The sequence below is a fragment of the Trichoplusia ni genome, chromosome 15 (genome assembly GCF_003590095.1).
Source record: "Trichoplusia ni isolate ovarian cell line Hi5 chromosome 15, tn1, whole genome shotgun sequence".
Classification (NCBI taxonomy): Eukaryota; Metazoa; Arthropoda; class Insecta; order Lepidoptera; family Noctuidae; genus Trichoplusia; species Trichoplusia ni.
The window spans coordinates 7,197,452-7,214,429 of NC_039492.1; the positions used below are offsets into that span (position 1 = coordinate 7,197,452).

General features: G+C 35.2%; 4 protein-coding genes across 8 annotated transcripts in view; 2 read left to right on the plus strand and 2 right to left on the minus strand.

The window, feature by feature from the left end:
• Positions 1-457: 457 nt before the first annotated feature.
• Positions 458-1,681, plus strand: LOC113501077 (B9 domain-containing protein 2). 2 transcript variants are annotated; one of them, XM_026882079.1, is made up of 4 exons: positions 458-881; positions 1,042-1,167; positions 1,246-1,471; positions 1,576-1,681. In XM_026882079.1, exons 1-4 carry the CDS (start codon positions 791-793, stop codon positions 1,667-1,669), a joined length of 537 nt encoding a protein of 178 aa, XP_026737880.1. In that variant the 5' UTR covers positions 458-790; the 3' UTR covers positions 1,670-1,681. The 2 variants fall into 2 exon arrangements, with proteins under 2 accessions (XP_026737880.1, XP_026737881.1); XM_026882080.1 differs by having other exon boundaries at positions 459-881; positions 1,042-1,092.
• On the plus strand, positions 1,649-4,048 carry LOC113501079 (tectonic-1). Its single transcript, XM_026882081.1, has 5 exons — positions 1,649-2,153; positions 2,231-2,452; positions 2,522-2,660; positions 2,728-2,909; positions 2,990-4,048. The coding sequence occupies exons 1-5, from the start codon at positions 1,674-1,676 to the stop codon at positions 4,043-4,045; spliced, it is 2,079 nt and encodes a 692-aa protein (XP_026737882.1). The 5' UTR covers positions 1,649-1,673; the 3' UTR covers positions 4,046-4,048.
• Positions 4,038-12,026, minus strand: LOC113501076 (cullin-3). Of its 4 annotated transcripts, none has more exons than XM_026882076.1 (15): positions 10,276-10,523; positions 9,964-10,161; positions 9,616-9,801; positions 9,207-9,410; positions 8,861-9,040; positions 8,548-8,742; positions 8,142-8,318; positions 7,893-8,063; positions 7,177-7,284; positions 6,973-7,097; positions 6,682-6,892; positions 6,427-6,596; positions 6,195-6,333; positions 4,493-4,645; positions 4,038-4,153 (listed from the first exon to the last, which is right to left on the minus strand). In XM_026882076.1, exons 1-14 carry the CDS (start codon positions 10,339-10,341, stop codon positions 4,493-4,495), a joined length of 2,283 nt encoding a protein of 760 aa, XP_026737877.1. In that variant the 5' UTR covers positions 10,342-10,523; the 3' UTR covers positions 4,038-4,153. The 4 variants fall into 4 exon arrangements, with proteins under 4 accessions (XP_026737877.1, XP_026737878.1, XP_026737879.1 ...); XM_026882077.1 differs by lacking the exons at positions 4,038-4,153; positions 10,276-10,523 and adding exons at positions 11,321-11,483; positions 11,878-12,026 and having other exon boundaries at positions 4,261-4,645; XM_026882078.1 differs by lacking the exons at positions 4,038-4,153; positions 10,276-10,523 and adding exons at positions 11,321-11,483; positions 11,625-11,723 and having other exon boundaries at positions 4,261-4,645.
• A 2,046-nt stretch (positions 12,027-14,072) lies between these two features.
• Positions 14,073-16,978, minus strand: part of LOC113501255 (bcl-2-related ovarian killer protein homolog A-like) — a 33,578-nt gene continuing 30,672 nt past the window's right edge. Inside the window, exons 5-6 of the mRNA XM_026882337.1 lie at positions 15,828-15,986; positions 14,073-14,751 (exon numbers count right to left, since the gene is read on the minus strand). Of these exons, the coding sequence (XP_026738138.1) occupies positions 14,599-14,751; positions 15,828-15,986 (312 nt within the window). The 3' untranslated portion in view covers positions 14,073-14,598. The remainder of the gene's footprint in view (positions 14,752-15,827; positions 15,987-16,978) is intronic.

Consider the following 16,978-nt stretch of genomic DNA (forward strand, 5'->3'; position numbering starts at 1 on the left):
ATTCCTTCAAAATTAAACTAAATAATAATAGATATATAAAGAATATCATATTAGCTAGGTACTGCATGAAGTCAATCAATCAAAATGAAAAAGTCTATTTTCTCAGTATCGGAAAATATAGTTCCATTGTAAAAGTGTTGTATAAGATAGAGACTGGTATCGGTTTTAGGTAAAATCTGTGTCACAGATCACGAGTAATGAACATATATTATTATATATTTGTATTTAACTTCATCATCATCGGCCTAGCCTTTCCCCAATTATCTTGGGGTCGGCTTCCAGTCTAACTGGATTCAGCTAGGTACCAGTGTTTGACAAGGAGCGGCTGCCTACCTGACCTCTTCAACCCAGTTGGGCAATACACCTTAGTTGACTGATTGTCAGACTTTCTAGCCTCTGACTACCTGTAACGACTCGTTATGACAAAGATGGTCACCCATCTACGAACCAACAGCGTCAAGCGTAGCTTAACCTGAGATTCGCGGGAAGTTTAAAATAACGGGGTCATGTGACCAGATTTATCGCTGCAAACGAGCGTCGAGCGACTGCATGAGGCCGCACCTTAAGCACATCTGACTTACATTGTATGGTAACACTGACAATAAAAAAAACATGTATGTTGTGATTTCTGGTTGCTATGGTAACTGCGTCTGACAGGCAACAAACACTAAATTACTGACTGAATCAATTATTGATTTTAATTATGATAATATGTGATCGCTACCAAGATTTGCAAAATAATCTGCAATAATATGTGATTTAATAAGAATCCAACTAAATAAGATTCTTCATGGCAGAATTGCATATCTTAGGACAAATAAGGTTCGCTTCTGAATTTCAAGAGACATCTTCGCTATTTTGCCGCTATTCCTTTCAATCCGGTAATTACAAGTCCGTTGTCTATATTTTTATGTTATTAGTGTATGTTTAAGCCGATGTCAAAGTTTTTTTCTCTATTTACTAACAAACCTTAAGACCGAAGTAATGTAAGGCATACAGATACGAGACGTCAAAGAAAATAAAACATTTTTAATTTTATAGGTCCAAACTGGACAGTTGTGTCTGGTTGGCCAGAGGGGCAGACGGTTTCAGGTAAAGTAGATAACGATAAATCGGTTGTCTGGGCTCATCCATTGGATATTCATTATGTAACCAAAGGAGTCCAAGGTATGTAGTTAGATAAACAAAATACTATCAAGTTTCTATGTTGCCATTGTTTACTGTAATTTTTTTATTTCAATTCAGGTTGGCCTAAAATAATTTTTCAAGTGAGCTGCCTTGATTCTATTGGGAGGTCTTGGATAGTAGGGTATGGCTGTTGCAGCTTGCCAGCTGTGCCGGGACCTCACATTATTAATGTAAATTGTTGGGTTCCAACTCCAACTACATTAACAGATAGGATCCGACAATATTTTCTGGGTGGTTCTCATCAACTTATTCAAAGTGATGTGGTTAATTTAGGTTTAAATCGGTGAGTCTCCTCATAATTGTTATGTTGAATGCTTTCTTCTAATGTATTATTTAGGGTGATAAAATAAATGCTCATAATAATTTACCATTATTTTTAATTTACAGATTTAAATTAAAAACTAAATCAAAGGGCTCTATTCAATTACAAGTAACTTTACTGCTAAGGAATTTTAGTCAGTTTGGTGTAGAGTATAAATGAAAACATGAATGTAATGACTTATCTAAGTTTTACAGTTCTATCAATAGTCATTCAATTTTGTGTTATGGATTTTATTCAAGAAAAGTTACAGGCTGATGATGATCCTGCACTTCTGAATGTTAGCCAAAAGGAATCCTTGCATCAAATATTAAAAAATATAAGCCATAAACCACATGCTCTCTACTACCGAACACAAACAAGATCTCTAAAAAGTGCCTCATCAAGAATTCCTAACATTTCTTCTGCACTGGTTACATTGGGAACAACAGAAGCAACAACTGCTCTATTTGATGTTCTGTATGATGATAACACGACAGACTCCGATGTTACTTCCACAACAGAAATGTATTTTACAAGCACTGACTATGACAATATTACAGAAATAACATTTTTTGACAACAAGAAGAACAAGTCATCAAATAGCCCGCCATTCAGTACTAAACCAAAAACAAGTTCTACCAATCACTGTGCATGCAACTTATTGGTAAGCACATTATAGCTAAGAGTTATAATCATATCTGCTATGAAAAGGTATTCTTACTCTTAATGTTGTTGTTGCAGTACAAAGTTTGTGACATAAATTGCTGTTGTGATCAAGATTGTTCCGATAGTGAACACAATATATTCCAGTGCAGTAACATTGCAAAGGCCAATCATAATGAACCAGAAATTGATGGTTGCGTCTCTCATCTATTTGATGAGCGAAAATATGGGGGCACTACTTTGGATAACCTTTTATGCATAGTGAAAACCAATTTGCCAGTGAAGCGGAACATTCAAAAGGTATAACTAGTAAACAACACATCAAATTCTTGAGATCCAAATTGATATTGTAATAATATATTTTTTTAGTTTGATCAGCTTTCTGTGGATCAATACTATAAGTGGCGCTGTGATGACCCGAAGTTTACATCATATGAATTCAGAAAAACATTATATAATTTTTCTGATCCTGTATGGCTATTAAAAAATGAAACTATTTACTACCTAGGTAAGTCTATAAATTATAATAATAGTTTAACAATAACGTAAACTTAAACTACGCCAAATCTTTACAGACTTCCCAACTCCCTCAGTGAACAATTATTGTACTGATAGAGAACCAATAGAATTTCTAAAGCAAAAACAATCCAGGTGCAATGTCAAAATAAAGGATTTGGAAATGTTTAATATCCTGAAAACGAGTGAAGAGGCTATGGTTATAAGTGCTACTGAAAAGACAGCCAACAGCTCGCTAATGGTAATTTATTAATACTTAATTTAAAAAACCACATAACCGAAATTATAATTCACAACTATAACATTGTTCTCTTGTTTCAGAATTGTTCTAATCTCCATTGTATTAATTGGACTATTCTTGTTTGCGATAATGGTTTATGTCAAAATTACAACAAGAGCACAGATGAAGTCACATGCATTGAAGACATTTGTACAAATGTTGCATTGAAAATAGATTATGAATTCTATTATCAAGAATTTAAAATCATTAATGCAACCATAAAGCTATATGTTGAAAATATATCCAGTTCTTTACCATTTATGTCACAAGAAATTAATGTAAATTTTTACATTGCTAATAAATCTATTGATCTCATATTACAATTAAGTGGTAATCCAGGATACATTGAAGGTTTACCAGTGATAGTATCATATGCTAAGAATAACCATACTGAATTATTTTACAATAACACTTTAGCTTATAAGAGCAACATGGTTTTTCCCGACAATAAGAACGGATTGTGTGATATGACACATACTTCAAGTAACATAGTAAAATTTGGAGTAAACAAAAGAACTAAATGTCTTTACGTACATCCCTATGAAGGCGTACCTAAACCTGATATATGTAATACTATTCAAAGTGATATTAACAAACTGCTGAAACTTCATAAAAACGTATCAATCTCTCCATATGGTAATCCTCGCGATTTGAGTGACAATCTCTGGTTGAACCTAGAGATAAACATTGAGAAACAAGAGCCAGTTTACGGACAGTTTAATGATAAGTCCCTGAAACTTCATTGCTATAATTTAATTACCAGACTGTCTTTAATATTTATGTACGCTAGTGTTGATGAAAATGCTTACAGAGGACAGAATAAAATTTTGTCTGTAAAGTATGAAGTAGCTGCTAATAATCATAGTTTCTATGTAGAAGATATTTCAATCGTCACTACTATTGATATTATTTTTATGGATGTGACGAAGCCAAGTGTTTATGAATATGCTGGGAGTCCCCATTTGAACATTTATTTACCAAGAGACTTTTTTTTTCCTTTTCCACCGAATACTTCTGCTCACATGTCTACAACATGTTTAATGATATTACTCTGTTGTGTAATAGTATTTTTTGCAAATAAAATAACTCTTGAATAATAACTAATAATTTTTATTTTGAAATAATTTAAATACTTTTGTTACTTCTATCACTTCTAACTTGGCATCCCCTTCAAGGACTTTTAACGATCTTGAGTATGTGATGGCCTGAAAATAAAACCCATTTTAGGTTCGATTATACCACGGCGACCCCTTGTGAGTTTGGTAAGTATTAGCGCAATTCATGTGGCAAGAGAATTTAATAAAACATTGTATTATTAAAGGAAGTTTTTAATATAGCCGCATAAAGGAAACGAGGTAAACTATCATAGTACATGACGTGAAGGTACTAGAGCTATATTGGTATTTACAATATTTTTACATAATTAATCTTCAAAGAATATTTTAGACTAATAAAATATAATGAAAAGCAAAGAAGACAGTAAATATAAACTGAAGCTGCTTTTACAGAAGTCGTTCGGAGAATGCTGAGATGTCGCTACAAACCTATGCGACGTAGGTGTAGACTTTGCGGTCGTCAGGCGTGCGCGCGAGATATTCTCGCTCAATAAGCCCTTCGATGCGTTTCTTGATGACCACTGGCGACGGAAGGAAACGAGCACGTAGTTGCTCTGTCACTTCGGCGACTAATAGTGTATGCTGTAGATACAACAATTAAGAAATTATTATTACATATTACTTTCAACCTTAGATTATATACCTATAGATGTAACCATTAAAATGACTTTCCTTGATAGAGCGAGATCGTTAATTGTCAGACTTATGCAAAGAAACAGGACACAATATATATTTTTTGTCTTTGTCAACATGGCCGGTCTTGTTGTTTGGCAAGATCTGAGTTTGACAGATTGTGACAAACAAACTTGGCGTCTTGCGGATTTTTCTGTGATTGTGCGAATTTACAGTGTTTAGTGCGTATAAAAATTGGATGATAAAGAATATTTAGTGTAAGTGCGATGGTGGGTTGCAGTGTTTTGGGCTGTAAAAGCCGGAGTGAGCGAAAAATTGAAGGAATAACATTTCACACGTAAGTAGGCGAAATTATCATTTCTTTCGTTAATACAACGCCCTACAAGGCCAGATGATCATTGATTATGATGTTTTGTAATGAATTCAGTGACGTGAGCCAAGAATATTGAGTTGTGATACGTGTTTTCAATATCACAAAATAAAATAACCTAAAACTATGAACGGTTCAGGGTTGCCATAATAGCTACTTGAATTTACCCAAATAAATCATATTTCATTTTTGTCAGTACATACGATTGTTGGGTTGGCTCAGGTACTCATCGTAGTTATGTTATAAATTCGAGGGTTTGTATTGTTGAATGTTTGTTTGTTACTCAATCACGCAATAACGTCTGGATGGATTTCAATGATATTTTGCACACGAGTAGTTTATTACCTAGATTAACACATAGGATACTTTTCACGCGGATGAAGTCGCGGGTAAAAGCTAGTAGTTTAATATTTTTATTGAGAGGAAATTAATTCTTCTGTATGTAAATTTATATTTACTTAGATTTATTTAAGTACTTTATTGTAGTTTATTTAACTTATTACTCAATAAAGATAAACTTTCGTAGCATGTGAATAAAATGTTCTTTAAATTTCAGGTAATGACGTCATTATCTCATCGAGATGAAAGAATCAGAAATATGCACACTAAGTTAATATTGTTTAAGGGTCAATAATTATGAATGTAGGTATTTCCTTATGGTTTGTAATAAATATTTTTATGATAAAGACTGGTTTTATTTCATCATTGAACGTGTCGTGTGTGTTTTATGTCGTGTCGGTCGATGGATGCCCATACGATTCTCCTTACCGCCCTTGTAAAAACGAAATATTAGACCAAGGAGGTTTTATTAAAGTATTTCGTACGACTACGACATAAGAGTTACATTATTGAAGCTAGCATATAAAATGTGCTAATTCAGAATTTTTAGTTTGCGATGTACTTACAGGTACTTATAATGTCTGTTCGCGATCAAGTAGAATTCATAATATTTTTTACCTAATATGTGGGAATTGCCAACTTATTAGGCAACACCATAAAAATCTATTTCTGTTTCAAGTGCGGTCACGCCATGGTTACATCTATAGGTATATAATCTAAGCTTTCAACATTACGGGTTACGTCGGGTCGTACGGGTTCGTCATAGACAATTTTTATTTTTTTACGTACCGCCATTTTCTTCCTGGCTTTCATGATGCGCACGATGGCTGCTTCTATTTCATGTTTACGGTCTTCATCGACTTTGTTACGCGTCTCACGTCGCTCTGGTTCTGATTCGCCTTTAGCAGCTACCGTCTGGATCTTAACTCTAAGAAGAAAAAAATATGTAAATATAAATAAATACTATTTTGTTTATCTTTATTTCTCGTTTGAACTACTGAAACAGTAACTTGTCACTCACCTATGTAACTTAGATGTAAAGGCGTCGTTCACGTAGAATTGGTGAGATGGTTCAATTTCTTTAGTTTTCGGTTGCTTTATAAGTACCCTCTGAGTGGGTTTGCCCATCGCTAGCGACTGCAGGGCCCGGACGAGATCCTTTTCCGGAATATCAGTCTCGTTGAGTATCTCCTGCACAAAGAGCGCGATATGATTAAAGTTTCTTAAAGAAGTTTTTTTAAGTATTTAAATATGTATATTGATAGTGATAGAGTACCTCATATGTGAGCCGTTCGCGCTTGTTGAAGAGTAGCAGGACGCACATCTGGAAGGTGGAGACCTGTATGATGTGGCGGCGCGGCGCGGCGGGCGCGGGCGGCGAGCGCGGCGGCGAGCTGCTGGACGACCGGAACGTCGCGTTCAGGTCCGCGCTGCCCAGCTGCGGCTGCAGCGACAGCTGCCGCCCAGAGTGCTTCGCCAGGTAGAAGCTGCCACACAGCCACAACGTATTCTCAAATATCCACTTATACAAAAATTACAAAAAAAAAAACAATTTAAAGATTTTTACCTTCTGAATACTTCGAATGCATTTCGCGGCGCTGTAGGTATGTTGCATTTGGGCGTCGCGCTTTGTGTGGGCCAGAAGCCGGTGGTTAGTACACGTACTGACAGATCTACGCCGTGAAGGTTGATCTGGAATGAAACAAACAATTATAATACATAATAACAAAACATAGTGATATAAAGTGACAAAATAATATAGTGATATTACCCCAGATGAAAGCACATGTTCTTTAAACTCCTCCATTATAGTGTTTGACACAGTCATGTCTTTGAACATTCCTTCCAGCTTGGATGTAAACTGACAACCGCATTCAGTCTGAAATGTTGTGTTTCTCCCATTATTCATGTGAATCAGTATTGGCGTATATAATAATGTACACATTTACTCACATTACCTACTCTAGTAGTGAGTTCTAAGTTTACATAATATACAGGTAAAACTACATCAAAGCTAATATCGAAACAAATCCTGCTTAAAGTCTCAATTCTCTGCAAAATTCTTTACCTAAATATCTCATTAAAATACGTTTTTAGTGTTAATTTAATTTTGGATTACGAAGCAAAGAATTTTAGTAAAAACATTTCTAAAATCCAAGACTTTAAGCAGACTGTTACTATAGATAAAGAAATACTGGGTTTTTTATAACACTGTGCTAGGACACTTACGAAAAATGTCCATCTATAAATGGTAAAGAATTTTGCAGAAATATGTGGACAGGATGGGGAGGTCGGGCGGATTGTTCATTTAATCACTTATTGTATTCTCTATTTGCGAGACATCTCCAATTATACAATGAAAGTCTCGCGGTTCAACATCCTTAAGTAAACCTTCTTTCTGGGAAAGGTTAAAACCAAATGTGTATAAACAAAAGTTGTTTCAATTTGGTCAAGAACTTGTTATAATATCAAGGGCAAAGGACTAACCTTCAGTTTCGAGATCATATTTTTCTCACTGTCATCAGAGACTGATTTGTTGAGCAGTAATCGTTTTGCTAAATGCTGTTTGTAGTAACGTTCAAACACATCCTTCTCTTGTAGGAATCTGAACAGTACCATTGTCTTGTCCAAAACAGCTTCTATTTCTTGTTCACTCATCTGGAAACAAACCCGGTAAGTGTTGATTCATTCTACTACTACTGCAACATTATAGTACACTGCGTAACTAATACTTACGCCTTTTTCACCCTTCTTGAGCTTCCCATCGATGAACAACGATAAGAACTCTGGCGACTTACTGTTCAAATTGAGGAAATATTCGAAGTCTGATGCAATCATGTGTTTGAAAATTTTATCATTATTGAATGAGTTTTGAAGGAAATGATCGAATCTGTCCTTGAGGTCGAGTAGATTCTGAAATAAAAATAAATGATTAATACACATTAACTAGTCTACTTATGTTAACATTATAACAATGAAGTAAGTATATCAATAATCTAACTAGTGGGAAATGCATTGAATTCATTAAAGAGAGGCATACTAAAAATGAGTGGTTTTTCTACTTTTAGGGAACAAAGAATCGATACCAACATGAAAATACTTATTATTAGTTTGTTACAATGTTGTACAGGCGAGTAAGTACCTGCACGAAGGTGATGGCGTTGGTGTTGTGGTGCGTGTCGGTGACGAGCGCGCGGCCCTGCTCGCGCAGATGCGCGGACACGGCGTCGGCCACGGTGCGCAGCCCCTCGGCCACGCGCGACAGCAGCTTGTACACGCACGCCAGCTCCAGCGTGCGCGTGTGCATCAGCATGTGCACCACGCCAGAGTTCTCCATCTGCACACACATTATATGTTACACTATCATGTTCATTAACATGTTTTGATTTACCAGTGCAGACACATTTATTCTCTGCTTGAAACGCTTTAAATGAGTTAGTAGTGCTGAATGTTACCTCCACGATGGTCTTCATATGTCTCTCAATGAGCTCGTGCTCGAGCACGGACACGACGCGAGGCTCAGTACTCTCGTCTAGATAGTGTCGCGCACGTTCGGCCTCCTCCGCAATGCGAGCCTCCACGCGGTTGATGTACACCGCTGCGCTGTTCTCTGCCAGGAACTTTTGAGATTCCATCTACAACAATAAAACACACATAAATTAGTTACATGAGGAAGAGAACCTTAACTATAACCAACTTGGTTTCTAAACGATTGTGTATTTAACTGAAATTGAATCATGAAACATTCTTCCGATATAAGGTAAAGTTGTTATTGAAGTGTGATTATACAGACATACATACCCTGTAAAACTCGGATGATTGATGCAGGAACGGTTTCTCGAAATCTTCTTCATAGACAGCCCGCGAGTTGATGCCAAGCACCATGAGCATCTGGCAGGCGTTGCGTATCGCGAGGCGGTCCACCACCTCTCCGCGACGCTCGCGAGCTACTAGCTCCAGCAGTGTTTGGCGGAGGTGGTCACGGATGCAACCATAGCGCACTACCTATGTATGCAAGTCATGACATTTAGATCTTGAAACTTGAAGGGAGAAGGCTTTCCAAAAAATTTAAAAAGATTCGAAATAAATACTAATGTTTTGTAACACCAATATCACAATATCTAAAACAGCATTAACATCATTCATAAATGCTTATATCTTATCAGTCAGTCATTTACAATTACAGACAGACATATTTCAGTTGGCTTACCTGATCTCTAAAAATAATAAGTCCCAGATTATAGACATTGTCCACTTCATTCTGTTGAACATACACTCTGTCCATGTACATAAGTATGTCTCGAATCATGACCATACTAGTTTGATGGTCTGTCCAAGCATTGTTGAGGGTCTGAAGGAATCCATTGTGTAATGAGTGCAGAACATCTTCCCTGACCTGTAAAATAAGCAGTAAATAGTAAACAAATATGTAGTAACTTAAAAAATTTACTTGTGAATGTTATTCATGACACAATATTATTTAAACATTGGGTATTTTATGATCAATTCAATATAACATAAATTAGCTAAAAATAAAGTATACAACAATGGCACAGACCTTTGTTTCCAGATGTTGAGTGACCACTTCCTTCAGCCCAGTGTACAGCCTTTCGCCATGTTTATGTAGAACCATGGTGTAGGCATTGCGATACAGCTCTTCAAAGGAGAGACCAGAGTTGTTTTTCTTTTGAATCTCTTGTATTGCATTCTTAAGTAAACTCCATATGCTCTCCACATACTTCTCATCCATAGTCATCTGCAATTTTAATGTAATATGTTGTTTTGTAGTTCAATTCATAACAATCTGTTTACTTATTATGTGTTAGTAGCTCTGTAATCAGTATTGGTGGCCAATTGAAGCAATACAGACCCAAGTGTCTGGATACATTTGGTAATACGGTTCTGAATAGTTCCACACTTGAAATTTTCTTGTCATCTTGAAATCTTTAATAACTTTGTGGGTTAAACAAACATTGTACAAAATCAAAATAGTAGTTCAAAAACATTTAATATGAATAATATGAAAAAATACGAATGTTTATCTTTTGATTGATTTTCACTCCTGTCATCAAAAATATAATTATGACATATTGAATACAAAAATTTTGTTCTAAAAGGAATATAATTAGTTTCTATTTTTAAATCATAATGACAGTTGTATGCATCAAGTGTTGCCAAATTACCTAATTTCATTGTCAACCTCTTTACTTTTTTTAATATACTAAACAGCTTTCATGAATAAGGATAATACACATTTTATATTAATGTTTATAACCTCGCGAAATACTTGCACAATATGGCAAAATATGTGTACTGTTTTATTTGATGAGTCATTAGTTTTTGCCTGCAGTCCCACTGGTTTTGATATCTGTTATAGCTGTAAAAACCCTGTTTATAACATAGGGTGTCAGCTCCCGTCAAACTATTATTTTTTTAATGGTCAAACAATTGCAGTTTAAATGAGTCAAAAAGCTTGAAATGCATTTTATAGGACTTTTAGACTCATTTTCCTATTGATATGTCAGAATTAATGAACAAAAGATAGTTAGATAATTATAAATCTAAATTTTTGTATCAACATAAGACTAAGTTTTAATGTCTTGTTTGTTTAGTGTATAAAATACTTATTTATATTAATTGCTCTGAGTATAAATAACATGTATTTGATGGACGTAAATTATGAAGATGAGGATATTTTTTTTTCGACAGTGTTAAAGTAATTTATTTCAAAGGGACAATGAAAACATTCGTAATTTTCAATCATTGCTAATAATAAACGAAAACCAAAGATGTCTTATTTTATAGAACAGCTTTGTCATATGATAATTTTAATAAGTATTTGTAAATATAGCATGTTTAGAGTTGAGTAGTAGTGATCAGTCGTCCGGAAAAACGTTTGATTCGACAAAACTTACTGGGAAGGCTCGGATCCTCATCTTGCCAGGTTTGTCCTTAGGTAACGTATTCTTCATCATCGCGGCTACGATATTTTGTACCAACGAAACACTACACAATTAAAGCAGATTTGTTCACTGTTCATTTGTTGTCGCGATAACACATCGTTACTCTCATTTACACCTGCAAAAGGAATAGTTTAGTAAACACAGAGAACAAAAAATCATTTCATGTACCTGATCGTTGGGAACCTTTTTGCTACCATAGTATTCGATTTAAGAAGAGCGTATTTTAATTATTGTAAATCGATTTTTATTTACGTACGATTTCGGGTTTGATTCGAGTAGATAGGTGTCAATTAAAAATAATAAATTCTAAGACTTGGTCATAATTGTGAACAGTCTAATGACATTGACAGGTAAAATAGCTTGCATCTCTTTTACTCTTATGGATAATGTCGTATACAATAGCGCCACCTCACGTTTTGTGTGTGACGTTCTTTTTTGATTTCCTTTTCTCTGCAATGGCTATTATTCAGATTCGTGCAAACACTATAAGCAAGAATTTAATAACTTACAAGTAATGAGATTATCCACAGCTAGTATGGTCACAAGTATTTCACTATCGCAATATTTAAAGTACATGTATTTTTCTGCTTTAGCATGCCTATTATTTCTTCAATTGTTTCAGCTTTCTGACGAGACCATAAACAAGTGTGAGTGTTTTTTAAATACGTTTGGTTTATGTTTGGGTCATTGGATGTTTATACTGTCTGGTCGATGGTCTATAAAATGGTAGAATATTATTTAAGGTATATTACTTATTATTCCATTGACATTAATTTGTTATTTTTAGGTAGATAACTACTGGTTTTTGAGATACGAATGAACAAAATATTGTCGCTTTATCCGTGTTCATGGTTGGGGGTTCATGGGGTTCGAAAATAGTATGGATAGATAGTACACTAGGTATCTTAATGTTATAAAATAAAAGAACACCTGGAAAAATATAAGAGTATCAGATCGATTTAACACGGTTTCAAATATGGCAAGGTAATTGAGATTCAACTTAAACTTATCACGCTAGTTTCCATCGAACAGAATAGATGGCACTAGCTGTACATTTTAAGGTTTCATTTCAAGTTAGTGTGTAATTTCGTTGTTATTATTTTTAATCTTATCTTCCTAGTTATTGCGAACAACAAGGAACATATTCAAATAATTTAACGCGTTAGCGCTGTAGAAGGTAAACAGCTGCGTAACTGTAGGTAGGTTTAAACAATCTGTTGGGGCCCATGGCAAATAAAATTGGTCGGGTGAGGCCCTCGGAAAGGGCTTAATTTTGGAGATTTAAGGAATCTCTAAAAAGGAGCCCTTTCTGAGTGCTAATTACTGATTGAAGGGCTATTGAGGTAGGTTCGAACATAAAGAACATTCAAATGATGTCATCATTCTGTCGTCTTGCTTCCCTATTATATAGTTATGCCACTGCGGCTAAATCTGACCTTCAAGATCTTTAAGATCAGATCTTAAAATTACGTTTACGCTACAAACATTAATGTGTGTATGTGTGCGTAAACCCTGTGCAGGAGTTATATAGGACAAGCAGACATGAAACTAGAACAAAAAATAATCTTAAAGTTAATATAACATGCACATTTATATTTCTCACTCTGGCTGAGGACAGTGGACAGTCTGAAAGCAGGAGTGTCCTTCCCAAAGCGCAACGTTTGGTCACGTTCAGTAAATAGGCAGAAGCAAAATAAACTATTCTAGAGGAATGTGAATATTAAACATTAATCATTTCATATCGCCGCTTGTAAGTAACATGCTGGTAGAGATTGCTTGTGACATAAGCAGCACCTCTGTACATCTTGTAACTATTATGTAAATTAATGGCAAGCGACCTGTGATTTTCAACTAATTATGTCTCATTTAATTATTAGTGCACTGATTCTAGACATAGTACAATCTCAGGAAGCTTGAAACTTGCTGCTTTATTCAAATAAACATTCAGTTCACGGCGTTCACGCCAAAACGCCGACGAGTTTACTAATCCTACCAATAGATATTTTGTAATAATGTAGGTTGTTTGTAACAATTTTTCAGCGACCTCCTTAAAGTCTAATATTGTTCTGCTAAATCCTAACAGATGTTTAACAAACTGTTCCTATAAACAATACTGTCCCCAGACATGGAGGAAATTAAACCGTCCTTGTTTTTGATAGTCTACGAAACATGCTGATTCTACAGAATTCGAAATTGTATTCTCAGTCTCTTTGTATCCATATTTATTTGTAAATCATCAATTTGTTTTTCAAAAAGCAAACAAGCTTCCAAATTATAAAAAGAAATGTTTTAATTGATGCCTGTGACTTATCTGTAAAAGTATTTAGGTACCTTCTATTACCATTATCGCGAAACCCTCTCTCACACAAGCGACTTTTGTTTGACAATAGTTTAATAAAGGGTGCGGGAAATTATTGCAAGTAAAGCTTGTTCAAGAGTGTTTCGTCCGAATTTAAAAGTTTAAAGCATGGTTTTCTTTTAGTAGGTTATGGACTTTTCGTTTTCATTTTTACCTTTCACACCTCCACACTTTCTGTCACGTGCAGGATCTTTATATAATTAACTTCAACGAACAGTTTGTGGGATATTTGTTTACGGAAAAATAATACAACGATGTAACAATAATATATTTTATTATAGCCAGCTTTCTTCTTTAACATTCATTAAAAACACATGAGGGTTTGTTGTTGCTTAAAATAAATAAATAGACATTTAAGGCGATACGTGTGTCTAAACTTATCTTTGGATGATGGTTATGTGGCATCAGCAAGCTATTTTTAAGTGCCAATTCGGTATTGTCAGTCACCAATATTTGACAAGGTAATTAGTTATTTTAGTTTTTAAATACTTACAACAGTGATTTTACGATTTACATATAATAAATAGAAAATTATTTAACTAGGTATGTACTTATTTTGATTACAGTCACAACCACCATTACAATTTATATAAAATAAGTTGTGAAAGAACCACAAAAATACCTATATATTTGCCTATTTTTTCATTACGGGGCTTAAATTCAGAATTCCTATTACTTATACTATAAAGGAAAATTGATTTAAGCAAAGATTACAAGATTATTTTTAGTTTTAATAACTGCCTTTTTTCACGCGTGTCTGTAGCTAAAAAGCATAATTTCATCTACAAAAATAGTAACTATTACCAGCTAATATTACGTCACAAATTGCTAATTAAACTAATGGGACCTTGGAATAAATAAGGGGTAGGTTCTATAACTCATTGTAAGCTGGATGTGCGTGGAGAACCCATCGGAACAGCAACAGTGTTAGACAGGCTAACACGAAGAAAGACACCATCACTCGAAGTGTCTTTTCCGAACGTTGGTCCCTCTCACTGGCCCGCAGTCGATCCACCAACCCATTCTGAAATAAAAATTCGTATTTAACAAAAAGGTTTTATATTCCTATCATTTTGAAACAGCTTAAAAGGGTTTTATTTAGATTTATTATGGGTATATTTCAGTTCCCTGCTGTCAAGAAGGGAAGTAAACGATTATTAAACAGCTTCCCCTTTAAATTAACGCTAATAGTCGTAATCGATTAACGAGGAAAGAAAAAAAGAGATATCGTATAAAAGTTTACAAAGCTGAGTTGATAGAGTTCAAAAGCCTCCATGGTTTAATTGGTATAGTGCCCGGAGAAGCGTAACTGCACGTTGTTAACTGCACATTTAACTTAGGGACTTAATCTTCATTTAATTTTTAAAGTCTTACGCTATAAATATGGGGTGCCCTTGATATGGCCGGCATAGAAAATGAACGGTTTTCCTGCCTTCCTATCTGCCAAAGGAGGTACAAATTAGGGACGAAAGCAAATGTTGATTGATTAAATTATAAAGTTCTCCTAAATGTCAGTCACTCGAAAGATGGTGGATTGTAGTGAATAAGTAATATAAATTTGACATTCCACAAGTTCCGGAAGTCACAATGGTTGTACTATGGTTACCAACTTCCTATTAGCGGTAGTCTCCTGTGTAATATCGACTGCTCTATCTTACCTAAAGTTCCAAAGTTATTCGTGTATTATCTATGGGAACTTATAGTAAATGATGCCGATACATACTGTTTATCAATAACTTCTCCTTTTGATTGCTGCAGTACATAAAGAGAGACATAACCCAAGCTTGTAGGACTTTCGTGATCTAAAGAGCTACAAAGCCTAAACACAAAAGCCGTGTTACTTTGTAATCCTACATGACAAAAATCGGCTTACTTGTTAACCGTAAATTTTTATCGTTCCAAGTTATGATTGCTCTTCTTCATACGCAATTCTAAATAAATTTTGCCTGCCCAATTGCTACGATAATGGCAAACAAAGGGCAAGAATTAGCCCTTTATATTTTATATGAAACAGTTGATTGACATATTAAACCTCACAAAAGTTAAATAATTGACGAAATTCTATAGCTTTTATTAAGATTGTAGTTTCATCTTGCTTACCCATCCGCCATGAGATGCGATCCAAGAACCAGGGTCCTCATGCAGTAGGTCGGCGAGTGCGGCAGCTGGTGCGGCCACCAGCTCCAAGGCTGGCTCACCATCCGCAGCCTCCGCCGCTTCTCTGGCTAAAGCACCACACACGCAGTATACAGCTGCTATCTGGAGACATTTAAATCCATAAATGGGCTGTTTATTAACTTAAAATGGGGAACTGAAGCGGCAAAATATTAACCACTGTGATTCATAAAATCTCCGCTCGTTTCCAGTCCCTATTAGAAAAAATGGCCCTCGTCGTGGATGTTCTTTTCTGTAACATACCTATCTAGGTCGAAAACTGTCTCTTCAGCGTGGTCAAACGGGTGGAATGGCATTCATTTTCAAGTTGAGCTACGAATTAAACTACATACACCTGCCTGGGATTACGACAGTTTGCATCGCACCCCCGTGGTCTCAGGCACAAGGGATCGGTGAAGCTATCAAGGTGGTTCTAGTTCGAAGAATCTGGTAAGATACCTATCTGCCCTCCCCAGTGCGGAGAAAGTCCTGGATTTACCCGGACAAAACAGGATTCAAACTACATAAAAGTGCACTAATCGGAAGCCGCTCTTTAGAAGGTCGGCAGTTCAATTTACTGCCTTAGAAATAACTTCCAGTAAATGGTCTTAAGCTAATTTATCTTGTGCTAGCTTAAAAGATCTAGAATTAACCGTTATATTGTAATCCTTGTTTAGTATGATAATTTTATTCTTAACTTTAAATGCATTTAAAAACTAGGCTTCGCGTTAACTTAGCTTTCAGTAAATCTCTTCAAACTTAGTTAAACTCTTAAAGTAGTTTTCTTGTACACACTGGTTAAAAGAAAATAAGCGAAAGAAAATTATTTTCATTTGCTCTGCTTTAATTATTTTTCCAACCTTGAGGAGAATTATTCTAGGTTTTTATTATATTTCGAAATACTGCATAGGTAAATTGTTCATCTTTTTTATTTTTAAAGTAAATGTAAAATCTGCATTTTTCCGAATCCATGTCCAATGTAGAGCTGAGGTAGCATTCGAAACCGTATGAGTTTGAATTAGAACTAGACTAGTTTATTGAAGTTTCTCCTGACCTCTAACTATGAAAACTTTCGAAATTACGAGATGTATCCAAAT